The following is a 26,008-nucleotide window of genomic DNA, read 5'->3' on the forward strand; positions in this document are numbered from 1 at the left end:
TTATTTATTCATGTGTATAAGAAGAGAGAGAGAGAGGGCGAGAGTGTGTGTGTGTGTGTGTGTGTGTGTGTGATGTGGAGTGGCTCGTGGCAGTGTCCCCAGGGAAGTGGGAGTGTGTATGACAGGCTGTAAGGCCAAGCCTCTCTGCTGCAGCTGCACTGCAGTGGCACAGTGCTGTCTAGAGGCTACTGCTGCTGTTACTGGCAAATAAAATTACAGGGTTGCTGCTGTGGCGTTCCTACACAAAGACAGCCATGGTTCTTTTGTACGAATTCAGGCAGAGGTCACCCGCTTTCCTCGCCGAACCTTCGAGAAATATCTCTTTTCAAAGGGAGCAGGGTAGGAACTGCACTATTTTAATCCAGAGGAAGACGTACGGGACGCCGCAGCCAGATTTGTTTGTTCATTCTGCTGGAACTATGCGGCTCCCGACCAGGGGGTAGAGACGACAGCTTCCTAAATACCTGAGCACAGTGAGCATCATCGTAGTTATTCCTGTAAAAAAAAAAAACAAAAAAAAAAAACAACGCTTGTCAAGGCCTTGGGATTCCAGCAGTAACCCAGGGCAGCCCTGGTCAGATATCGGCCCATTTTTAGTTCATGGTCAGGGTCGCAGACGAGCCCTGATCCCTGACATGCTCAGGGTCATCAAAGCCCCTGAGTTCCCCATCATGTTCATCTTTAACTTCGATTCGAGGCATGAGAGTAGGGGTGTGAGTTCACCTGTGTGAACATGTGTCCTGTGAACTATGCCGCAAAACAGGGTCGCTTATACATTAAAAAGAAGAGTGTTTCTATTTTGATAGAGCAGAGTATTTCTGTTTTGATAAACTCTTAAAGATAAATGATCCTTTCAACAAGTCTGTTTATGAACTTTCCCTAAATCCATAATCCCTTATAATCATGTTTGCTTTCAACTGGTTATTGATTATGCTACATGCAAGTAGCATTGTAATTTGGGTTGTTTTTTTTTACACTGTTACGTTCCTCCCTGAGAGGCAGCGTGTACTGAAGGTAGTACGACTGTAGGTGTGGTGTTGGCGTAACGAGTAAGCAGTTCTTTTCATCTTCCGGGTTGTTAAAATTACCGTGGCGAGCGCCGCTCAGTGTCTCTGACACGACCTTCTCTCGATCTTGTCCCTTGAAGAAGTCTTGGATGACAGAGCGTAGTACCACTCTTGACAGTTTATATGCCATAGAGCCCTATACTAATGTGATATCATTGACAGCCTGTGGAGAGTTTTTCGGCTTAGTCAGGAACTAAAAAAAAGTGGTTGAGGATTCTTGAACATCCTGCGGGGTTGGGAGTTTGATTCTAGCCTCCGCTCTGCGTGCGTGAAGTTTGCATGTTCTCCCCGTGCTTTGGGGGTTTCTTCCGGGTACTCCGGTTTCCTCCGCAAGTCCAAAGACTTTCACTGTAGAGTGATTGGCATTTCCAAATTGTCTGTAGTGTATGAGTGTGTGCGTGATTGTGCCCTGCGATGGCAGGGTGTCCCCCACCTTGTGCCCCGAGTCCCCTGGGATAGACTCCAGGCTCCCCCAGGACCCTGTATAGGATAAGCGGTATGGAAGATGGATAGGATCACTGGCTGAATACTCGCGGTACAGTTAGTGTGTCTTGAAGCTTAATCTCTCTCTGAAAAACTACATGTTTCTTCCAAAAGTACTGTACATCACCATTTATTGAGGAATAATGAATTACAACAATGTTTCTAACTCTACTCACACCGGTGGCCGCCATTACTGTCTGCACAAGTAGGCATTGTTTCTAGACCATGTGGCTTGTTACGAGTCAAATCTTTAGAATCAATTCGCAAGGCAAGTCAAATCCTACAACTTAGAGCGCACATCGGCGTGCAAACTCAAGAAAAATTGGACAAAGGCGTCATCGAGTCGCATGATGGGTCTTTGTCTCACCCAAGGAATTTTTATATTGTTATGCCCTTCTGAGCATGCCTTTGATTTTGGACAAAGTCCAGAAGGACTGAGAGTGATTACGGGAGTCGCGGGAGCTGTAGCTGGCTTAGTGTGTCGCGTGAAGAATGAACCGTATGCATGACTGTTTGAGAACAGGAGCAATCCTGACTGTCGATGTGCATGTCACGCAGATTTATTGAGACAGCTGTAAAAATGTTTATTAGGCATGCAATATGGAAGCCAGTTTCCTGTGAGATGTGGCCTGTCAACCTCAGGAGAGCTATGAATGTCTTTGTGAATGTCCGTTGTCAGTGCAAACCCCTCTGTTCTTCAGCACGCGGCTCAGGAATCTGTGGCGCACCAGGCATCAGAATGTCATGCGCGTCCCAGGATTTGGGACGTCGTTGTTCTCCGGAGCGAGAACGGGTCGCATTTTTTACGGGTGCCGCTGAGCTTGTCGCTAGAGATCCTTTGTGAGAAATTTCTGAAGATGCGCCGTGTTGTCGTGAACTCACTGGAATTTCATTTGGTGATGCAGATGGGATTAAGCCGCTTGATTTATTTCTTTTTCTTTTAGTAAACACTGCACCACTAACCACTTGTCTACACAGTATTTAGTTAGTATTTGAAGTATAACAGAATTTCATTCGTATGTCACATTACCTCATATTTCAGCCAGACTGTACACGCTAAATGGCGTGCACGTCCGGTAGAAACGAACAAATTTCGACGAGTACTTACTTTTTACACACTGCATGGAAATTTTACAATGCATATGCGTTCAAATGTGCTTGTTAACATGTCAGCGGAAACGTTATCAAGTTTGGAAACTGTGATAAGGGGGAGTATTTGTGAAATTTCAAATCTCTCTCTCTCTCTCTCTCTCTCTCTCTCTCTCTCTTTTATTCTTTACGTCTCCCTGTTTCCTCTTCTTTCTCATTGTGTGCGTTTCAAACCCCCGGTGTGTTCACCCACCTCTCCTTTTCACTGTTAACATATACCTCACCTCCTGCCTTAGTTATGATTTCTTACGATGATTGTGAAGCAGTAGGAAACAGACGTCTTCAATCATTTGTTTCTGAAAACCAATGATGACGCGTGTGCAAATGAATATATCGGGAGAAAAAAAAAAAGAGTAGGTTTTCCTTTTATTTTTGTACGTATGTGCTGTGCACAGCAGTGTAACCGTATTCCTGATACCAGTAAAAAAAAAAAGTTTGATTTTGTAACAAGTGTCCTTTTTTTTTTTTTTTTGGTATTGTTTTTTGCCCACGACTTTTTAAACCGAAGATGGTCAGCTGATCAGTAAAAGTGGAGGATGATCAAATATCGTACTTGAAGAGCTGCTATTGATTCAAAATCATAATCATAGAAACAGGAATCTTCGGTGAAAGAGCAGTATTAGGTCAATCGACCCTTTCATTACCACAAACTCACAGGTTCCTACATCTATCCCTGCTCTAACACACCCACTTCAACACAGGAAGCTCTGTTAACTAGCAGATTAGTAGAACAAGGGCTACTCCAGGACCAGGAACCGGTGCTTTAAATGTAAAAGCTCTCTCTTTCCGTCTCTCTCAGCCCATAGACTTTTTTTTTTTTTTTTTTTAACTAACTAACTAGTCATCTATGCTGCTGTTTACAATAAATGCTAGCTGGGACTTGCTGCCAAACATCGTAATCAATTCATATTTGTATTAATAATTAATCAAACCTGCTACAATAATACAATATCATATGATATATAGTTACATTAGGTGTTTATTCAGTAGTGTAGGCTACTCATATTAAAATTCGTTGAATTGCAAGACTGAATATCTCTATAAAGCACTGGAGGAAACTGAGTACAAGTTCTCTCGAATGTTATCACTAAAAAATAAACACATAAAACAACCCGACAATAGGACAGTGTGAGGAATACGGTCCACCTCTTTATCACCGCCGTGACATAAATGTACTGTAAAAATAAATGATCCTCTCTACTTAAAAAAAAAGCATCGATTACAATAGCAGTTTATGCAACTTTTTTTTACCGATGCATTCTGCTAGTGAATGAATCTCACTTTGCTGAACAAGATACACTGTGCATGGTGTTGACTAATAAAATAAAATGAATTTTTAAATAGAATTTTAAAAACCTCATTAACTAATGATAAATTGTTCAGCCAAAACTACCTCACTGGCATACAACCCCAGTTCCAAAAAAAGTTCGGGTTTGGGTTAGGATATAGAAACAGTATAGAAAATGCAAAAAAAAAAAAAAAAAAAATCCAAAAAAAGAGTCATTTGAAAATTCAGTTCACATTATTAACACATTACGTGATGTATTACTTTGTGAATTTTATTTATTTATTTTATTCTCCATAGCAGAACCTTTTTCACCTTTATTGTGAGATTGCAACATATAAATATCCAGTGACAAACACAACAGGACGTCCCTCTAAAATTGACAAGAAGATCAGGAGAAAACTGGTCAGGGAGACTGCCAAGAGGTCACCAGCATCATTAAAAGGATTGCAGCAATTTATAGCAAGTACTGGTTGCTCCCTACATGTGACAACAATCTCCCAAAACCATGTGGAATAATGTGTTACGGTCTGATGAGACCAAAGATGAACTTTTTGGCCATAATACCAAAGACACGTTTGTCACAAAAAAACTAAAAACAAAACACAGCACATCACCAAAAGACTCGGTGAAGCATGGTGGTGGCAGCATCATCCTTTGGGGCTGTTTTTCTTCAGCTGGAACTGGGGCTTTAATCAGTGTGGAAGGAATAATGAATAGCTCCAAATACCAGTCAATTTTGGCGCAAAACCTTAAGGCTTCTGCTAAAACACTTAAGATGAAGAGGAGTTTCACCTCTCAGCATGACAACGACCCAAAGCAAACCTCCAGATCAACAAAGGAATGGCTTCACTAAGACAAGCTCAAGGTTTTGGAAGTCCAGACCTAAATCCAATCAAAGATCTGTGTGGTGACCTGAAGACCGCTGTGCACAGGAGATGCCCAGATCTGACAGGTCCAATCTGACAGAGTTAGAATGCTTTTGCAAGGAAGAATGGCAGAATATTGCTAAGTCAAGACGTACCAAATTAATTGGCTCTTACCCAAAAGATTGAATGCTGTGATAAAATCTAAAGGTGCTTCAACTAAGTATAAACCTAGGGGCGTGTACACTTACTCAACCAGGTTATTGTACATTTTTTATTTTATTCTATTTTTCCCTAAAATTATGCTTATTATTTTTCAGCTTATTTAATAGGTTAAAATTTCACAATAAATAAGAAAGATTAAAAAACATTTTTATGTAAATGTAATAAGATGCAGAAGAGGGTTAAACCTTAGAAGCTCAGAAAAATAACACTTTTACCCAGCAATAGTCATATGACACTTAGAATGTTGCTTCTACAGAGAAACTTTAACAACAATTTGTTTAAAAAAAAAATACATTTTTTTGTAAAAGTTCACACAGCTATGAGTGTAAACAATGTATGTTGTAATAAACCCATGACACAGTTAGAAAGTTAAACAGGAATGATGTCGCAGTGCAGAAATAACAGAACATTAACACGTTAAACAACCGATTCAAAAGACTAGCACATATATAGCTACTACCTACTTCTTTAAAAAAAAAAAAAAAAAAGCACTTGTATTTCCATACGAGATGTCTGCCTATCAGAGACTACTAATATCATTTCCTACTGTCTTGTCCGAGTCCACTTTTGAGTCAAGACCAAGTCCTTAACCGATCGAGTCTGAGTCCTTACTGGCCGAGTCCGAGTCAAGTCCGGCCGAGTCCAGAAAGTAATCAAATTTTTTAAAAAGTTGTAAACTGAACACTGAGCTGTTAAATTAATATTTTAACCTCCACAAACCAATGGCAACATAACAAAAAAATACCACTATTACATCTCAACATTGCCATTTAATATTTTAATTTCATGTCACCTCAACTAGTTTCCTATCAAAAAATGGTTTCAAAGAAAAATAAAATGGATATAGAGGTATATGTAGAACGTTTATTATATTACAAGTGTATGAAAATACAAATGAACCTGTTTCGTTATTGTATCACACTATACTCTGTTCTCCAGGGTTTCAATGATTTGTGCGTCTCAACCACAGTTATATAGACTGAGAGAGCGAGTGAGAGAGAGAGAGAGAGAGAGAGAGAGCGAGAGAGAGAGTGTACAGAGTAGACTTACATATAGCAGCATGTCATAACAAGCTTCATGCTTTATCACTGCTTTTAATCAGTCTGTGAATCACAACAAACTCATTTCTGAACACAGCTCTGATCTTGTAACCTTTTTCATTTTAATTCCCAAGACAAAAATAAATCCCTATCAGCAGGGGTTATGATCTTTACTACATTAAGAAGTACATTTCACATTTTACGTGAAATTCAAGACTGGAATCACCAAACGCTAATGTTTAGAGGCGGGCGATATGATTACGATCTCATTTCATGATAACGATCCGTTTTCTCAGGTAGGTCTATCAGCATTGAAGTAAGAAATACTACAGAAACTGAATATAAAATAAAATAGACTTCACTGTGTGACATATATCTTATAAAATGTACCGAAGTTAGTCAGTCAAAGAAGTGAGTGATTTTGCCTTTGTCTCTTGTTGTTTGATTAACATTAATTACACAGACAGCAGCAGGATTATTAGACTGCTATCACTTTAAGACCTATATATATATATATATATATATATATAGTAATGGCTTCCAGAAAGTTAAAGTATCAACGGCGGGAAGACGGTAATTCGGCGGAAGATCGTTGTGTCCCGTTATGTGAGACCTCCTCAAAGTTCAACCCTTAGAGTTTTAGAGAGATGTTTTCATGCATCTTTATGTTTGTTTTACTCTGCAACAGTGATTCAAATTAAATGTAATAAAGGTTCATGTTTTTGGGAGGTTTTTTAAACTCAAGTAAAAGTACTATGATTTAACGATACTCAAAAAGGTACCATTACAGTGAACCATGTACTCAAGTTGTCATGGACCGGAGGAGGAGGCGGATGCAAGTGCGGATCAATTCAATTTTAATTCGATATAAGTAAATAAATAAAATAGTGCAAAGACAAGTATGTCCGAAATGGAGACTTAGCTAGATTCGCTAATCAGATATAGCATGAGAATATTCACCCTCAAAGTTGTCGATGTAACTCGAAATATATCATTTGAAACCCTTCTCCTTCTTATTGTTGGGTGTAACAGCCGAGTGCCTCACGATATGATTAACATCATTCACGGTAATCTGGGGAAGCTCTAGTAAACAGCAAGGGTAACATGTCATACTCTCCTGCGCCATCTTCGCCTATAGCGAAAACGGCGTCCGGTGCGGCACCGGACGTAACTGAGCTGGCTGAGACTAAACGCAGAAGCGATCGTGCATAGAGTCCGTTCGGTACTCACGCTATACGGCGGCTTTCTGTTCTCGCATTTCAAGTGTGTGCGCACAGAAAGCCCCCTGGTCAGGTAGGGAGACATTCATTCATTTCTTTTTATCTTAATTGTATGTTGTTATTTATTTTTTTATCTTTCCTTTCATGTTACACATGACGTGGACTCGACTGAGACGTGGATCGAGTACCCCAGCTCCAATTTTCCTGTAGTCTAAGCAAGAATGGTACCTAACTAGCTAAATTAGCTTACTAGTACCATGCTAGTAGTCCATGTTAGGCTTTATTACCCTTGAATTTTAAAGAAAAGAATGAGCTGGCTGATCTTATTACCAACTAATTTATACTAGCTATGTTTTTTTTTTTTTAAAAACAAAAAAAAAAAACATATCATTACCCAGCATATAGAATGAGAAATGTCTTAGTGCTTCTGTGTAGTTATCAAGCTAGCTTGTGCTAGGTAGGTCTAACTAGCTGGGGTTAGAAAATATGTATTCAAGCTAAATTAAATTTTTACTTTTCAAGAATGAATTCATTTTAGACAGTTATTAAAATGATTAAAATGAATCCAGTTAAATTCACCGGCTGTTCAAGGCTGACGGATTCTCTAGGCATCGGTTGTGTCTACTCCCGTGTTATTCACGTGCAAACAGCACTCTATACTCACGACACAACAAACCTATCTCTGTTCACAGGAGTCAGGATGCCACATTTAATTCAAAAGGAATCAAGAATGGACACTGGTTCCACTCAATATAGAAAACGCCAGACCAATATTTTAGCACAAACATATTATAAGAACAGATCTTGTTCCATTTGGCAAACGATTGCTTAGTTGTATATTCTGCAGTGCATACAGTGCCCTCCACTAATATTGGCACCCTTGGTAAATATGAGCAAAGAAGGCTGTGATAAATTGTCTTTATTGTTTAACTTTTTGATATTTTGTTTAAAACAAATCACAAAAATACTCTGCTGTCATGGGTATCAAACAATTGCAAAGACAACACAGGTTTATCCAAATATATATATATATATATCTTTGTTAAATATTGGCACCCTTTTAGTCAATACTTTGTGCTATCGCCCTTTGCTAAGATAACAGCTCTGAATCTTCTCCTATAATGCCTGATGAGGTTGGAGAATACATGGCGAGGGATCTGAGAGCGTTCCTCCATACAGAATCTCTCCAGATCCTTCACATTTCGAGGTCCACGCTGGTGGACTCTCCTCTTCAGTTCACCCCACAGGTTTTCTATGGGGTTCAGGTCAGGGGACTGGGATGGTCATGATAGGACCTTGATTTTGTGGTCAGTAAACCATTTCTGTGTTGATTTTGATGTATGTTTTGGATCATTGTCCTGCTGGAAGATCCAACCACGGCCCATTTGAATCTTTCTGGCAGAGGCAGTCAGGTTTTCATTTAATATCTGTTGATATTTGATAGAGTCCATGATGCCATGTATCCTAACAAAATGTCCAGGTCCTCTGGCAGAAAAACAGCCCCAAAACATTAAAGATCCTCCACCATATTTAACCGTGGGCATGAGGTACTTTTCCATATGGCTACCTCTCTGTGTGCGCCAAATCCACCTCTGGTGTTTATTGCCAAAAAGCTCTATTTTGGTTTCATCGGACCATAGAACAAGGGTGCCAATATTACCGGAGGGTGCTATATATCACTATATCTAAAACATGTATAATAAATAAATAAATAAAATAATTAAAATGTAAAAAAAAAAAATCACTCTATTTAGAATATACAGGTAGGTGTATGAATGTGACATCATATACCTTGATACAAATCCTGCTGCACTAGTAAACGACATCATATTCACGCACCTATCTTCTAAATTTCGTAATATTTTATGTGCATTTTTGTCTGTTAATAATCATCAAATTCTTCAAAATTAAATTTTATTTGTATAGCGCTGTAAACAATGGACATCGTCACCAAGCAGCTTGACAGAAATATATAAATTGCAGATATAAATGAAAAATGTATAACTTTATCCCTAATGAGCGAGCCAGAGGCAACAGTGGTGAGCAAAAACCCCCGGAGACGACATGAGGAAGAAGACTTGGGTTTTAAATCATTTCCCTTTATAAATATATATATTATAAATCATTTCCTATCTATAACTGTGTACTATATAGTCAAAAAGAAGTGCTAATTGTGTAAATAGGAACTTATTAGCTTATGAGCAACTTATGACTATGTGCATCAGAGTTATTTATGAATTCATTATAGTTTTAACTTAAACTCTGTTGTGTTGAAGTTATCGTCTGTTCAATGATGGAGACTTGAGTGCAAAACCATCCAAGAAAGAACATCCACAGCCATCTCAAATATTAATCTCATCGTTGCCAGACAGTAAAGACAAGACTCCTATATGGTGATCCAGCAGACTTGGTAAATGGTTTGCACTCATATAGCACTTTTATCCAAAGCACTTTACACTGTGTCTCATTCACCCATTCACACACACACACACACCAATGGTTGCAGAGCTGCCATACAAGGTGCTAACTTGCCATCAGGAGCAACTTGGGGTTCAGTGTCTTGCCCAAGGACACTTCGGCATGTGGAGTCACGTGGGCCGGGGATCGAACCGCCAACCCTACGATTAGTGGACGACCCGTTCTACCACCTGATCCACAGCCGCCCAGATTTATAGGCTATTCGTTGTATTACTAAAACAAATACCTCAACAAATTCAGACTATTCTTACATTTGGAAGAAGCGTGTTTGATCATTTGGGACACATGTTTTCACCCAATTACATGTTTAAAACATTCACAAAACAGCAGAAGCAGAGAGTGCTGCACAGGTGTCTATACGTAGCTACTGGTGCTCACTGGACAAACTGGAGGTAAAAATCCAATTATAAAGACGGAATACTCCAAGGCTCTCACGTGGTGAAGTATAAGCCTTTAATTACCTGGGCTAAATCATTCAATACAATTAAAAGTGTACATCTAGGCTATGTGTTTCAGCTACACAGCCTTCTTCAGGATCCTGGATCCTACAGGATCCCTATTTCGTCTTTAGAATGCGATGTTTAAAACATTACTTATTTGTACCGTACTTATTAATGACATTAATAAATTACATTTCAATAGCGGGATTTTTAAACATCATATCCAAACTCATCATTATTATTATAACATATTCGAATGGCATATGAATGCAGTAGACTAGGGAATATTGACTACATGTTAAAATGTTGTTCTGTCTATAATTCATTTCCTGCAGCGATAGCAACAATAAGAGATTAGAAAACCTTCAGGATTTCCCAAAACTAATATTCTACAGTTCAGCATGAACAGATTATGTACTAAGCGCAGCAGAGAAGCAACACATTACACTGATATGCACACAGTACACTGAGTAAAAATCTCTACATACTCAGTAATGGAGTTGAGTAACCTGTCTGCATCATTGCCCTGTTTTTTTAAGACGTTTCATAAAAACAGCATTCAATGCACATGAAACCCATCATGCATCATTTAAACATAGTTTCATGCATCCATTCTATCCCTTCACTTTTCCTCTCTCCCCTTAATGCATTTTAGGGCTGTCCCAATTTACCTGAAGCCCTATTTGGTCATTTGTGACATCATAATTAAATTATAGGCTACACATTTGTACATGATTTGAACTAACGCTACGCTTATTTCGTCACAGTAATGCATCTTATGTTTACATGCATCATACGGTAAATATGTGGAGTAAATCATTCATGACTGTTTTTTAACCTTATTGGAAAAAAGGCATACTCAATACAAATGTCTTTTCGTCAGATGTCCCTACTTCAAGATGGTTGGGGTCAACTTCCTGTTTGAGTCTGATCACACCCACTTATATGATGTTACGTAAATGAATAAGTCGTGTTATTTTTCTTGCACTGAAAGAGCTCAGTGGCAAAAAGGTTTCGACTTTCACTTATCAGGATCAGAAAATAAATGTCCCTGAATTCACTCTGAATACATTCTTTCATTTTAATATGTATCAGTCCTTTTTATTGATCCAATAATTTGTTTGCATTAAAAAAAAAAAGATTGATAAATAAACTGCTGATGAATGAAAACATCAGTCCTTCTACACAACTTGGGGCTGAATGAAGTTCAGGGTTCAGGAAGCAGAGTCGGAGCTGCCCAGTGCGCGTGAAGCGCGAGCTCCCTCTACTGGCCAGTGTAAGGATGTGAACAGGAGTGTAAACATTCCCAGGATGCCCATTAAAAAGTTGGATATTTTGCACAGTTCTTTTCCATCATCGTGTCCTTTAGCTATGGCGTTCAATTGTGCTTTTGTTTTTAATATTTCAGTTGTTTGTTTGTTTGTTTGTTTGTTGTTCAGCATTCTATTCCGAGTGCAAATGCAGTGGAAGTAACAAAGTGGCTGAGATAAAATGTCTCGACACGCATCCAATCAATTTGTGGCATGTGGGCACGAGAAAAGTCAACACCGTGTATGTCAAAATGCAATTATGGCTTGCAGCAGCCAATTAACTTCACTCCAAACCAGAAAAAAAAAAGTGTACACACTCCAAACAACCTCATCCTTCCGTTTCTCGTTCATGGGGGCGACCGTTGCGTCAAAACGGGAAACGAGGAGTGGCGCGTGGATGCGCTTAAATAGCCAGCCTTTGCGTTTGCACACATCACAACACACAACTTCGTCTGCTCGGACTTGTTTTCTTTTATTGCATTTGATTTCGCCAAAAATTTGACTCGGTATCATGATGCGCGAAGCTGTGCGCGCTCTTGTGGCGCTGTGGCTCTGGACGCTTCATGGATGCAGAAATAGTGAAGCCGCTCCGAACCTTTCTTCACCGCTGCAAAGCTCCAACTGGGGCAACCCGCGGAGGTACGTGCACCTGCGCACCAGCACCGAGCTCAACAACTTCTACCTGGAGATCAGCCTGACTGGACACGTGCGCAAAACAACGCACCGGGGTTCATACAGTGAGTGCGCTTTTTTTTTTTTTTTTAATTTTTTTTACGATTTGCACCTCCAGGGTTGATTACTGAAGTAACCACGTGGGCACTTCAGTTACAACCCTGAACACAATATCTAGTTATTTAACGCGCCACTTGCTTCGCGCAGAATTTATTCCTGACTCCTTTTGCATCATTTCCAACAGGTGTGTTGTTACTGAAAGCCGAGAGCAGGGACCAGATCGCAATACTTGGAGTGAAGAGTAACCGGTTCTTGTGCATGGACGCGCAGGGAAACCTTTTCACATCTGTAAGTGTCTCTGCACTTTATAGACTCACTTTAATCCAGTGATTGCCCGTCCTGCTTTCTTAGAATGAAAGCTGCACTAGAATAACCGTTCATCTTTTGTGAAAACATTTTACGCACGAGTTTAGTCGGTCAACTGGAACTGTTACGCCGGTAGGATTTTATTTGTTTGTTTGTTTGTTTGTTTATTTAAAGGTTTAAATGTAATCTAAAGAGAAGGAATTGTCCACGGGGTGGTTAAAAATGTTAGGGCTATGACACTATAACACTAACCCTATAGTGGGAACACTGTAAGGTGAGGATAGGTTCATCATTACGCACTGTATTGAATAATGCGACTTTATTGAATAATTGCGCGCTAAAGATGGAAACAAGGCTGTGAAGTGAAGGAAATGAAGGAAATTCTCTCTCTCTTTCTCTCTCTCTCTTTCTCTCTCTCTCTCTCAGACGGTCTGCCACGGGAATGACTGCCTCTTCCATCACAAGCTCTTGGAGAACCACCGCGACGTGTACTACTCCCCCCGGAGCGGCATACTGCTGGATCTGGATGGTGTGAAGCAGGTGTACTCAGCGGGCCGCAATCTGCCGCAGACGTCCCTCTTCCTGTCCGAGAAGAGCACGGTTCCGCTGGAGCGCCTGCAGCACCGGGAGCGACGGGACCGCCAGGCTGAGGCGCCCGACTCGCAGCGCGCACGCGCGCACGCCTTTCTCGCAGAGGAGTCGGACTCGCGCGCTGCCCGCGACGACGACGTCGACGTGGAGCGCCCGGAGGAGCACAAGAGCTCGCGGGAAACTCACGCATCGCCGAACGACGACGACCCGTGGGACGTGGAGCACGTCAGGAGCCCCGGGAGTCCCCGGATGTCCGGGACAGTGGGATGAAGTCACTCTTGATTGGACAACAGGTGGACCGCAGAAAGTTCCTTCAGATCATATCAAATAATGATTGAACCTTGATTTAATTTAAAAAAAAAATTTTTTTTTTAATCACACAATAAATAATTAAAGTGCAGCATTTTGCCAGCAGGGAGATAAAACACCAGTAAGCACAAACTGAGTTTCTAACAGTGTTTCATATTGATTGAATCACACCAGCATTATTGTGCTGATACAGCAACATCTGGGATTAGATATCTTAATCCGTTACATTGAAGTTATAGATCAGGATCACGTGACTATGCAAAAGGGCGTACTTGTGTAGATTAGAACATTCGCGCAAACACAATAGACCTAATTTTCTAACAACAAAAACACGTGTGTGTGTGTGTGTGTGTGTGTGTGTGTGTGTGTGTGTCAGTCAGCATCAGGAAATACACACCGATAAACACCAACTGTGGTTCAGAAAAGTGTGACTCAATCTTTTCGTGCACTTGGGTTCAACGTTGGGGATTTCTCTAGTGTATAAAACGATATAAAGTTTTTTAAGCGCTTACAGCAGTGGCTGTAATCAGATGTTATGTTTTTAAGCTCAAAAGCTGTTTAGGACCAAAGAAAGAAAGAAAGAAAGAAAGTGTCCAAAGTCTTGATTTAAGATCTTTTTTAATTCCAAAAAAAAAAACAACACCTTTTTCAGAATTGTTCATCCTGTACCAGTCCATATATATATATATATATATATATATATATATATATATATATATATATATATATATATATATATATAATATTATATTATATTTCATTCCTAATCTGCCAAAAAAACAACAAAAAAAAAACCCCTCCACTGGTGCAGGATGCCCACCGCTGGCATGTTTTGTAACCGTATAAAAATATCTTGTGTATTTATTTATTTAATTCCATTGTTTTTATTTATAGCATTATTTATATGGGTGTTAAAATGTAATGGAAACGGTTATATTCATGTTGTCTCCTGTCTGAGAAGATGAATAGATTAGATTTTTTTTTTTTTCTTCTAACTTCTTGTGCTTCGTGTTCTTATTGGCCACCCACACTTCATATACATATATATCTGTGTGAATATGTCTTTCTGCTGCCGTATAAGTGCACGGTGTCATGATCAGACTGAGAGTTTAACAGTAGGCTAGTTGTCTCAGGTTTCTCAGACATATTATTATTATTATTATTATTAATAAAGAATATGCTTTGGTTTATAGTTTCTCACAAACTCTAGTTTCCTTTAAACACTATGAACAACACTCCGCTAAACACTGATAGCCACATTTCCCTCTGCTATACTGCTCTACAGTTGCAGCATCACGGAACTAATCCAAATGAACGGAGTCTGCTGCTAATCTTGCATGTGCTGGGGTACAGGTATCATGCACCTAATGCATGCTGGGGAGATGCAGCAAGTATGTTACATATGCAGAGAAAAGATGGCCTTTTGTACAGTATATAAATTAATACGACTATTAATAACTACGAATTAACGCTACTGTAACGGCTGTTTACAACTATTTACTAATCACTGTAATTGGTAGCTGGAGTATATAGTATTACTGTAAAAGAAAATATTGAATTATACAGTAACAAGCTGTAATTGTCCTATACAGTAAAAAAGAGAAAAGGATTACTGTAATATATAAGCATAATATTTCTGTTAAGTTGTTCTTTTTAGATACATATTGTATATATACTTTTCCATGTATACTGTAGTAACATTGTAATAGTTTGAACATGTTAAACACACACGAATTCATGTATTGACACATTAAAAGACATACTGAATATACGTTTCATTTATTGGTGAACCATGTGTAACGGTATATACATAAACAGTCGGTTAAAATGTTAGAAAATAATTGAAACATTCCGGCAGTATTACTCATTGTAACTGCCTTAATAAGCATCAGTTATTACATTGATAATAAACACGCATTAAAACCCCAGTGTATGAACTCACATTGCAAGTATAAACACATTTCAGGTCATTTAACCAAAATATTCAGGGTAATAACACAATATAAACCAATTTCAAACACACCTTAGGTAACTTGACCACAGAACTAACTGTCTGTGGGTTTCCTCTGGGCTCTCTGGTTTCCTCCCACCTCACAAAATCCTGGACTGTCTATAAAAACAAATGTGTCAGTGTGTGTGTCTGTGTGCAAGGGTGCCCTGCGACGGATGGCGTCCCATTCTCAGTGTTTTCCCGCTTTGTATCGCGTGTGCTCAGGACATGCTTCGTACCCACCATGACCCCGAGTCAGTATAAAGTGCTTACTGAAGATGAATAAATGAATTGTATGCATTAATTAATTCATTCCAACATCTGCACCCACGTGAACAACTTGCCTAGGTCGAGGATTTCGCTATCAAATATATATAGCCATCTGATACCTGTATATTAAATGGTTAATACCCAATTAGGGTAAGGCTATATGTTCATTAGTTGCTCCTTTCCAAGTCATTTAATTCATTAGCTCACAACATGAAGATACAATATCAGTATTCACATATTAGAGAAGTTTAAAATGTTCTCAATGGGACACTGGTTCTTCATTGGGAATTTAACTCTCGGTGTTCAATTTCTGTACCAGACATTTATTTATTACCAATGGTTTCTCAGCTGCAGTCCTGAGGACTCACTGACTAGGAAAATGTATGCCAGTCTGCTGATACAATTTGGAGTAAAGCCCTGTGTTAGCCAGAAGTTTGCATTCATTTAACTCACATACTTCACATAAAGATAGGGTGAATTCCAGTATATTGGGACATCAGGTTAACTGGGACGGTTAACCTTAGAAACATTAATTTTCTGGCCTAATGAGTGAAAATCAAAACTTTTGTTCTTAAGTCCTTGTAGTGGAAGTGCCTGATAGAAATAACTTGGCACGTGACTTAATTCATATAACATCATAGCTCAGTGGTTTTCAAAGTGGGGGCCGCCAGGGGGCGCCCGGGGGGCCTCAACAATTTGGTGTGAAAAATAAATAAATGTATGTTTTCTCTTTCTCAGTCTCAGACGACCACACACACACACACACACACACACACACACACACACACACACACACACACACACAATCAATTCCTAATGTAATGTAATGTAAAAATGTAAGATGTTTACATTTTATATTATTATAATTATTTCTATTATTATTATATTATTATGTATATTAATAAAAAAAAGGGGGGGGTATTCAGAAGTCTGTATTTTTAATGTGTTTTAAAGACATCTTGCAAAAGGGGGGCCTCGGTCAAATGTTAATGCCATTTGGGGGGCCTTGCCCTGGAAAAGTTTGGGAACCCCTGTCATAGCTTATACTGTAAGGATGCATGGTCAGCATCAAACAGGAAGCTGACCCCCACAATCTTGGGTTAGGAAAAATGTCATGTGCTTTGGATATTTTTTAAGTTATAAAAATTGTCGAATACTTTATTCTACATATTTATGACACATTTGTACATAATGCAACAAATGTGCTTAAGACATTGACCTTCTCATTGGAAGGGCAGGAGTTCAAATCCCAGAGCTGCCAAGCTGCTAGTGCTGGGCCCCTGAGCAAGGCCCTTAACTGCTCAGCTGTCTTTAAAAATTAGATCATTGTAAGTTACTCAGGATAAGAATGTCCTTCAAATTCCATAAATATAAATGTCATTAGATAGATTGATGTTTATTGGTGTTTATTTTTTAAATCCTGTAATATGCTGCTACTGCAAACAAACCAACAACAACAACAAAAAAACATTATAAAATGTTACTAACTGTTTAGTGTTGGTTTTTGACTGTAGATTATTACATTTATGAATTCATGCTGAACTTGAGAAAACATTGATTATGTATTGGGAAAATAATGAAGACATTGTAAACCCTGTTATTGCTGCTATTGATGTAAGAAGCGAGTTATAGAATGTTATCTTAATATGTAGACCTACTCAGTTGTACTACTGTGTTCATACAATATTAGACTTTTTTTTTTTTTTTTCCAATCCTGCTGTTACTTGTGCCTAAACCTAAAGCAATGAAATCGTGGGTCTCATAAGACCAAACGGAATTGTAAAAATGGCTTTTAATCAGTCTTGACAAAAGGGTAAGCCATGCTTGTTCTGAATATGATAGACATAGTCGACACTTTGAGGATTTCAGAAATGTATGGTGTTGAGGTATATGTTTTTATTAATGCCAAGAAAGCTTAGACAATTTGGAAATTCAGAAAAGTGTCTCAATTTATCTGAATTCACAATATTTCCACAACAGTCCACATCATATTCCACCAGGGGGCAATATCGAGCAATAAACTCAGGGTTATACCCCCTTTTTCTGTGTAAGGTGCTAGCCAAGAAGGAGCAAATTAAAAATTTACATACGATCCCAATCCCATGTCATGCCATCTAGGTCCATGTTTAAGACTAAAAAAATGTGGGAAAGTATAAGGGGTGTGTGGGTGTTGGTGTCGGGGTTGGAAGGTTTGGTTGGTGATGTGAGCTAATCCCGATAAATGGACACTTTTAAGAGTTATTGATGTGTTTTTGGTCTACTAAAGTGACTTATTTTTGACACATTTGACACTGGACTAAGTGTAATAGAAGTGAATTTACTACCTCTGGTGTAATTCCTGTTAAGGGCTCCTAAATCAACGGAAAGATTTCACAAATCTAGCTGACCTTAAGTCTCAAACCTTACATATTGCACTAGTAAGCTGTTTCAAAATATGATACACTCATAACACATACTATTTACTAAACTACACAATATATACACAATACAACTAAGCACATATAGGCAAAATTTTGTGGACACCTGACTATCACAGCCATATGTGCTTGGTGAACATCCCATTCCAGATTTAGTCCTCCCTTTCCTGTTATAATAAGCTCCACTCTTATGGGAAGGCTTTCCACTAGATTTTGGAGCGTGACTGTGGGGATTTGTGATCATTCAGCTACAAGAGTATTAGTGAGATCAGGTACTGAGGAGGTCTGGGGTGCAGTCGGTGTTCCAGTTCATCCCAAAGGGGTTCAGTGGGGTTGAGGTCAGGGCTCTGTGCAGGACACTCGAGTTCTTCCACTCCAACCTTCACACACCATGTCTTCATGGAGCTCGCTTTGTGCACAGGGACACTGTGATGCCGGAACACGTTTGAGTCTCTTAGTTCCAGTGAAGGGAAATTGTAACACTACAGCACACAAATATATTCTACACAGCTGTGTGGGTGTGATGGTCAAGTGTCCACATACTTTTGACCATATCGTGTAGGTATAGACTAGTATTATGCAACACCTCTACATCCATCCGGTTTCTGCGTCATTGTTCTCATTTGCAAAGCTTCATCAGCAGATTCGCCTCTTCACAGCACACTTTATTTCTGTTTGTTTTTTGTTTTGTTTTGTTTTGTTTTAAAAGATCAGTATGTAATACTAAGAAATTCGTATTGAAAACAGGACACAAATGATCCTTCACATTAGTCAGACACTTTGTGAAATATAGGACAATAATCCTTTTATTTTTTTTTCTTTCTTTTTAAGCGTGATTGTTGCGAATCTGCCATTTGAATCGCAAAATGACTGCTTCCCGTTTGTTTTTAGGCGGGTTAAGTGATAGATTTTGTGGAGATTTATGTTCGTAACTATCTCTGAAGTAATTATTTTAACGACAATCATATTTAAGCTCGTTTGTGAAAAATCAGTGGTAGCTTGTTGTTGTTTTTTTTAAAGACAATTTTTCCCCTTTATTATATTTTTAAGATAGAGACGCGTTTTAGCCAGCTCTAAGAATGAACTCGTAGCGCCTAGTAGCAAGCTCTGTGTTTACAAAATCCTTTAAAACATCAATAGAGTTCATTTAATGAAATACTTTATCTACTTTTAAAGAAATGGAGCGGCCATCTAGGTTTGTTATGATCTCCTGTTTGTCTTTGTAAATGTTTGCTTTTTGCTGTGAGGTTAGTGTTGTTATGTATGTATGTATGTATGTATGTATGTGTGTGTTTATGAAATGAGTCATCGTGTGTTCATTGTGTTTGTCAGGAATAAGAAAGCCATCAGTTATTCAGACTTCTTGGATGATGATGATGGTAAGGCATTGATATTTTCCTTGGTATTGCACTTATAGTACTTTATATCCTAGGACTGTGTTGTGTTGTGTTGGGTGACAAAGAAAAGAAAAGGACACTTCGATTGGGAGATTTGTTGGGGAAAGTGTCACTGCACATTGCCCTATGATGAAATATTTCTATCCTGATGAGAGCGGTGTCTTCCAGGATGACAAGATCTTCATCCACAGGACATGATGAGTGTTAAAATGATGTAAATCATATCCTATGACCTTGGTCTAGAATACAGTCAGGTCTGTAAATATTTGGACATTTACATCTAGGGCTTACGAGCTAACGATTGTTTTTATAATCGATTTTCTTTTTTTTTTTTCGAATTAATCAGATGGGGGCAAAGTTTCAGTACCATTTTGTTTATTTAAGATAAAATCCACCACAAACTGAGTGTTACAAATATAAACTTCAGACGAAAACTTTACACAACTGTCTGTCCAGTTATATAAGACTGAAAAGAACCCAATACACACACACACACACACACACACACACACACACACACACACTGGAATATATATTATTCATTTAGGACTGTGGTTTAATTCCGTGCTTTTTGTGCATCCATAAAAATAATGCAGAAATACTTATATATAAAAGAAACTAAATATATAACCAAGTATATAAACAGTAAACTGAAGAAAGTCAGTGTCGGTGACTCTGGGTATCTGCTAAAGCTAACAGCGTGACGTTATGTGTGTATGACGTCATGCGCCGTCGACTAGGAAGCGGCTTATACTTCCGGTTAGTATAAAAAAAACCCGCACACTAGACAGTAGAGTACATAATGCATAGTGTAAGTGTACAGTACGTCATTTACGACACAACTTTAGTATTTACTCGCCAAAGCGTGTTTGCAGAACAGAAGTAACGTAATGAGTAAATGTGTAAAAGTGACATCATTTTCATAATTTTGCCTGTGTATACCACCACAACGGATTTGAAATAAAGCAGTCAATATGTGATTGAAGTGGATTAGTTCAACAAACAGACTTCATGTTGAAACCATAATGAACTGTCCTTTACTTTCACACTGTCCGTTGTTACCCAGTTGAGGACGGGTTCCCTTCTGAGTCTGGTTCCTCTCAAGGTTTCTTCCTCGTATCATCTTAGGGAGTTTTTCCGTCACCGCCGGCTTGATCAATAGGTATAAATTCACACACTTAAAAATCTGTATCCCGTGTTTATATGTTTCTGTAAAGCTGCTTTGAGACAACGTCCATTGTTAAAAGCGCTATACAAATAAAATTGAACTGAACAGACTTTCAGCTTTAATTCAAGGGGTTGAACAAAAATACATACTGCGTTAACCGTATAGCCATTGCAGCCTTTTTTTTTTTTTTTTTGTTTACACAGTACCTCCAATTTCACAGGCTCAAAATTAATCGGACAGTCGACTGATGAGCAGTTTCATGGCCAGGTGTCTGGCGTGTTTCCTCGCTCTTTCATGACACATTAAGGAGATAAAAGGTCTGGAGTTGATTCCAAGCGTTGAATTTGCATTTGGTAGCAGTTTGTGGGAACTCTCCCATCATCCCCTTCACAACATCTAACCAAGTCAAGAACCCTCGAGGAGGTAGGCGTATCGTTGTCAAAGACTACAGTCCATTGTGGTGGTGTACAGAGGCAAAATTATGGAAAATCGTGTCGCTGTCCGAATACTTATGGACGCGACTGAATATTAGCCCAAACGGAGGTGAGAACTAGGTGGGCGTGTCACTCTGTGTGTTATCGATTGGCTGCGTGAATGTACAGCGCTGGGCTTGTTACAGTTAATATGTGATTTTCTACGCTGGTGGTGCTGTTGCACTCCGGTTTCACCAAAAATAAATAACTAATCCTCTTTGAAACATTTGTTAGCCACAAATAAGATCTGCCCCCCCCCCCATACCCCTCGAGAACAAAAAAAAAACGAATCCTTAAACTGATTTTTTTTTTTTTTTTTTATCTTCGAAAGACGTGAGGCTTAGCCATTTCAGCCTGTTGATACGTAAGCCGCCCTGGTCTACGAGAGATGTTGGAGCGACGTGTTACACAGTGCTCTCCAATATACCAATTACCGTACAGTTCCAGAGACTTGTCGAATTGATGCCGAGGCACATTGAAGCTGTTTTGGTGGCTCGTGATGGCCTAAAGCAATACAAATTTCAGTTGCTGTTGCTAATTCTATGTTTATGTGCACAACAGATGAGGACTTTGCCACAGCCCCACCGAACAAAAAAGCTCGAGCTTCTGTTAAGGAATGTCAGCAAGACAAGCCCAGGAAAAATGAAACGATTGATTCAACAGCTAAAGCACGCAAAGAGAGGTAACCTTTCTTTCGTCCTTGATTAACCTAACGCTATGAAACATTCCATAGTGTGGCGGTTTGAAAATCATGTTTCCCGGGAATGCAAAATGCAAAATAAGTTATGTCAATTTGTTTTTCAGAGTGTCTCTGGATGATAAACTGTATGAGAGAGATTTAGAAACTGCTCTCATTCTGTCTCAGCTCCAGTCTGCGGGGACGTTTGGACAGCCACCTAGCAATAGTCTAGGTGTGTACATGGTATCATGTTGATGAAACTTTTGATAGACTAAAGTATCTTCGTCAAATGAATGTAGTTGTGTCCCTTCACCGATTTTAATAAACACTATCTACGTTTATTTTTCTTCTGCCCTGAAGATGGAAAGTCAGAACGCTGTGAAGATGTACCTCCAGTGCTGACACACTTCAGTGTAGATGGCAGCTGCTTTGGTAATACACAGTCCATACAGGATTATTTATGTTTTGTGGCCAAAAATGCTCCATTTTTACTGCGGCTTTTTTCAAAATTTGCAACGCGACTTGCGCATTTTTTGTGGAAAACTCATTGAATTAGTAGTCGCAATTGAGATTACAATTGCACACAGACTTTCACAGTGATGATGTTGGTAAATGAGACCTTTTAGATGTACTCATGCTCGACGAATGTGACCGTAGATTTCTGGCCCAAATCTGCGGGAAAATCCGCAGTAAATTTGCGGCGTTCCCTTGATTTCGCGTTCGCAAAATCCTGGACGGATTGAACACATGATTCCGTATTTGTATTCGGAAATGGTTTTGCCGCAACTAACCGTTTAAAAAAAAAAAAAAAATTGATTTGTTTCAAGACGATAAAAAGCCTTCAAGCCACGCTTCTGAGGAATCGCCCCCTGTGCTGTCAAACTGTAGCGTGGACGTCACCTGCTTGGGTAAGTCACACTTCTGAGTTCACAGGACACTTCCTGGTCACTAGTTCAAGCTTCACATTCTAAGAAATATGATAATTGAATGGCTATCTACTGGCTATCTGGGAGGGGGGGGTAGCATTTGCATACGAGTTCCTTTTATTTTCCCCAAACAGTCCCATAATTCTGCTCACTGAAAGCAAGTAGAACTTGAACGTTGAATTGAAATGAACCTTGCTGCCCTATAACCTTAGGATTAGATCAGATCAGCAGCGATCAGACGCCCTCATCTGCCATATGCACTAAGAGAAAGCCCCAAAAAGCGCCCGAGCAACAGCAGTGTGCTTCACGGGACGTGAAGGAGAACAAAGAGGACGAAGACTACAGACCTCAGAACACACCCGGTACATCAACCCACTCAATTATCCTTCTCAGCATGGTGTTTGTGCTGAGAAGTGCAGGGCTTCTGTTGTAATGTATAGTTGCTCGATTTAATGCTGCTCTGTCCTGTATGTATCCAGAGAGTGACTCCGAGTTCAGTGACCTGGACGAGAGTGAGGATGAAGAATACACAGTGAAGAGAAAGCGAGAGAAAACGAAAAAGGCTAAGAGCGAGAGAAAGACATCCCCCAAAGCTGTTAAGAAAGAGAAGAAGCAAACGAAACAGGCTAAAACCAAACCGCAGTCCAGAGGTTTGTACACGTTTTTTGTTTTTGTTTTTTTTAATAATGAGATCTCAACCTAAGTCAGGGGCAGACAAATCACTAGCGCAGGGGGCGGGGACAAGCTGATGTTACGTTTGGGCTGTATGTGTATATTTGTGTCAGCACAGGGGCGGACCTAGGAAAAATATCAGAATGGGGCCCTATTCAGCTGGGGTTGGGGGAGGGGACTATTGTATTGACGCTGCTGAAATAACAGCGATATGATTCATTCCAGTGTTTTAACATCAATACATCAATTTTTAGGGGGCCCTTGGCTTCCGGGGGCCCAAGGCGGTTGCCTGCCATTACTTAGTGCTTAGTCCGTCCCCGGCGTCAACACCGCTCTGAAGCGCAAGTCAAAGTCTGTAACTATAACACGTGCTTCTGACGCCACACAATGGCGGAGGTGTGATCTAGCTGACGGTAGAACGGCAGGAAAAATTATACAAGGGGGGAAATTAGATTATGATAATCAGAACCATCCACATCAGTCTGTCTTAGCACTTTGAATTAAATGTCAGTCATGGCACTTACTGAACAAGAGCCCTATCATCACTCTGGCCTCGACTGATCACACTGAATGGCTACACTTTCCGTTTCTGGCGGTCGGGTGTCCACATACTTTTGGCTCTATCTTGTGTCATCAGTGACTTGTACTCAGGATGTAACAGGTAACTGATTTGCATTTTTTATATATATGTGTATATATATATATATATTTTTTTTTTTCCTCTTCTAAGGTAAAAACACAGCAGTCGGTAGTCCAGGAGTCAGGAATCCAGCTGCTGCTCAACCCCTCTCCGCACTGAACAGAACTCCCACCACTCCTCCTGTGTCTAAATCCGCCCTCCATACCAGTCCCGCCGAGGGCAGAATGCCCAAGTGGACTCCTCCTGGTAAGGCGTGTGTGAAGAACCTGTAGGCAGACGACTTCTTTAAAGTGAATGTGGCACAGTTGATCAAAATCATGTACAGACCTCAGCTGCATAGAGAGGCTTTCTCTACAATGGATGTGTCTCAGTGTCTGTCTGAATGCGCAGCAGGTCATTCAGTTTTAGCTCCTGAGCCCTGACACACAAACCACCTAGCAGTTGAAAACCTTTTATTTTTATTTATTTATTTTTTAAAATCCTCTGCTATTATTAAAATTCTCTAATCTTTATGTTGTCCACGTCCCAACTTTTTTGAGACGTGTTGCAGCCATCGAATTCAAAATGACCTTATTTTTTCCTTATAATGGTACATTTCCTCAGTTTAAACATTTGACATGTTTGTTTTTATTTACGTTTTACACAGCGTCCCAACTTTTTTTTTAGAATTGGGGTTATACACAGCAAGCAGATGATTTGCTCTAAAAAGTTTGTAGGAATCAAAGTACTGCGTATCAATTCATATGTCTGAGACCATAAGCAAACAATCTGTTCATTTATTTTTCACTGAATGTTATCAGGTCTGCTAGGAAGGAGCCCTAGCTCATGTCAGAGTCCTGCCATGAAGTCGCCTGGACTTGGTCTACGATTAGGACTGTCCCGCCTGGCTCGAGTAAAACCCCTGCATCCCAATGCAGAAGCACATTAGAAACTGTATGCTTTGTTTTTAATTTAAAAAAAAATAAAATCTAAAAAAAATCCATTATATTGAACATGATCTGTATAGCTAATGTCTTCTTTTTTTTTTTTTTTCGACTGTCTTAACTTTTTTTTTTTTTTAAATTGGAAAAACATCCAATCGACATACTTTGCTGTGTTTTATTTGTCTTTGTGTATTTGTTGTGCGGTGAGAATTAAAGGTGTAAATGAAACCCTTGTCACGTTTCAGTCGAGGTCTCTCAATTTGTAGGCTGCAGACTTGTTAAAATGGGAGCTGGGAACTAAAATACATTTGAACCCTTCGAGCAAAATGAATGGATTGCTCCAAATTGAATCAAAAGACTCGAAAGCTGGGTTTCACACACAATTCGGACGGTTCAAACACGCGGCACAAACTGACCGCTTGAATGAAAACGTAACGTATTACTTTTTTTTTTTTTTTTCTTTTCGTGTTCTGTCTCTTACTGAAGTTCGATTTTTGTTGATTTATAAAGACGTAAGTACTGTTAGGTTAATTGGCTTGTTCACGCACAGTAGAAACGGCATACAAAGACATTCTAGACAATTGTGTACAGAGCTTTTTCTATCTACGCTCCTTCCCTTTGGAACTCTCGTCCTCTTGAACTTTGGGAAGCTCAGACCTTTGACATTTTTAAAGCTCAACTCAAGACACACTTTTTAAAAGTTGCATTTGAACATGTCTACTTTTATTATTATTGTTGTTATTTTTTTTATAATTTTTTTCCATGTACTGCTTATTTTGTGTACAGCGCTTTGAGAAGCTGCTTTTAAAGGCACTCAATAAAATTTATTATTATTATTATAATTATTTGTCTCACTAAATTATTTGTGTTTTTTTATATTTAACACTGAAAAGGAGAAATAAATCTTTTTTTTTTCTTTTTTTTTTAAAAAAAGATTTAAGATTAACTACAA

General features: G+C 39.2%; 2 protein-coding genes across 3 annotated transcripts; both read left to right on the forward strand.

The window, feature by feature from the left end:
• Positions 1 to 11,920: 11,920 nt before the first annotated feature.
• On the forward strand, positions 11,921 to 13,856 carry fgf23 (fibroblast growth factor 23). The gene is made up of 3 exons (XM_053650616.1): positions 11,921 to 12,300; positions 12,480 to 12,583; positions 13,028 to 13,856. Exons 1-3 carry the CDS (start codon positions 12,075 to 12,077, stop codon positions 13,460 to 13,462), a joined length of 765 nt encoding a protein of 254 aa, XP_053506591.1. The 5' UTR covers positions 11,921 to 12,074; the 3' UTR covers positions 13,463 to 13,856.
• A 4,417-nt stretch (positions 13,857 to 18,273) lies between these two features.
• Positions 18,274 to 25,966, forward strand: rad51ap1 (RAD51 associated protein 1). 2 transcript variants are annotated; one of them, XM_053650429.1, is made up of 10 exons: positions 18,274 to 19,373; positions 19,511 to 19,557; positions 21,778 to 21,898; positions 22,021 to 22,127; positions 22,256 to 22,327; positions 22,723 to 22,803; positions 23,034 to 23,183; positions 23,301 to 23,471; positions 24,224 to 24,379; positions 24,934 to 25,965. In XM_053650429.1, exons 1-10 carry the CDS (start codon positions 19,357 to 19,359, stop codon positions 25,059 to 25,061), a joined length of 1,050 nt encoding a protein of 349 aa, XP_053506404.1. In that variant the 5' UTR covers positions 18,274 to 19,356; the 3' UTR covers positions 25,062 to 25,965. The 2 variants fall into 2 exon arrangements, with proteins under 2 accessions (XP_053506404.1, XP_053506403.1); XM_053650428.1 differs by having other exon boundaries at positions 18,274 to 19,557; positions 24,934 to 25,966.
• Positions 25,967 to 26,008: the final 42 nt, after the last annotated feature.

This window comes from Ictalurus furcatus, chromosome 19 (genome assembly GCF_023375685.1).
Source record: "Ictalurus furcatus strain D&B chromosome 19, Billie_1.0, whole genome shotgun sequence".
In the NCBI taxonomy this organism is placed as follows: Eukaryota; Metazoa; Chordata; class Actinopteri; order Siluriformes; family Ictaluridae; genus Ictalurus; species Ictalurus furcatus.

What these genes read in the sequence shown, in the direction of transcription:
- fgf23 (XM_053650616.1), top strand. Translation starts at nt 12,075, where the DNA reads ATGATGCGCGAAGCTGTGCGCGCTCTTGTGGCGCTGTGGCTCTGGACG. An exon ending in AACGCACCGGGGTTCATACA is followed by an intron (nt 12,301 to 12,479) that starts GTGAGTGCGCTT and finishes CATTTCCAACAG; the next exon opens with GTGTGTTGTTACTGAAAGCC. An exon ending in AGGGAAACCTTTTCACATCT is followed by an intron (nt 12,584 to 13,027) that starts GTAAGTGTCTCT and finishes TCTCTCTCTCAG; the next exon opens with ACGGTCTGCCACGGGAATGA.
- rad51ap1 (XM_053650428.1), top strand. Translation starts at nt 19,446, where the DNA reads ATGTATGTATGTATGTATGTGTGTGTTTATGAAATGAGTCATCGTGTG. An exon ending in CTTCTTGGATGATGATGATG is followed by an intron (nt 19,558 to 21,777) that starts GTAAGGCATTGA and finishes TGTGCACAACAG; the next exon opens with ATGAGGACTTTGCCACAGCC. An exon ending in GCTAAAGCACGCAAAGAGAG is followed by an intron (nt 21,899 to 22,020) that starts GTAACCTTTCTT and finishes TTTGTTTTTCAG; the next exon opens with AGTGTCTCTGGATGATAAAC.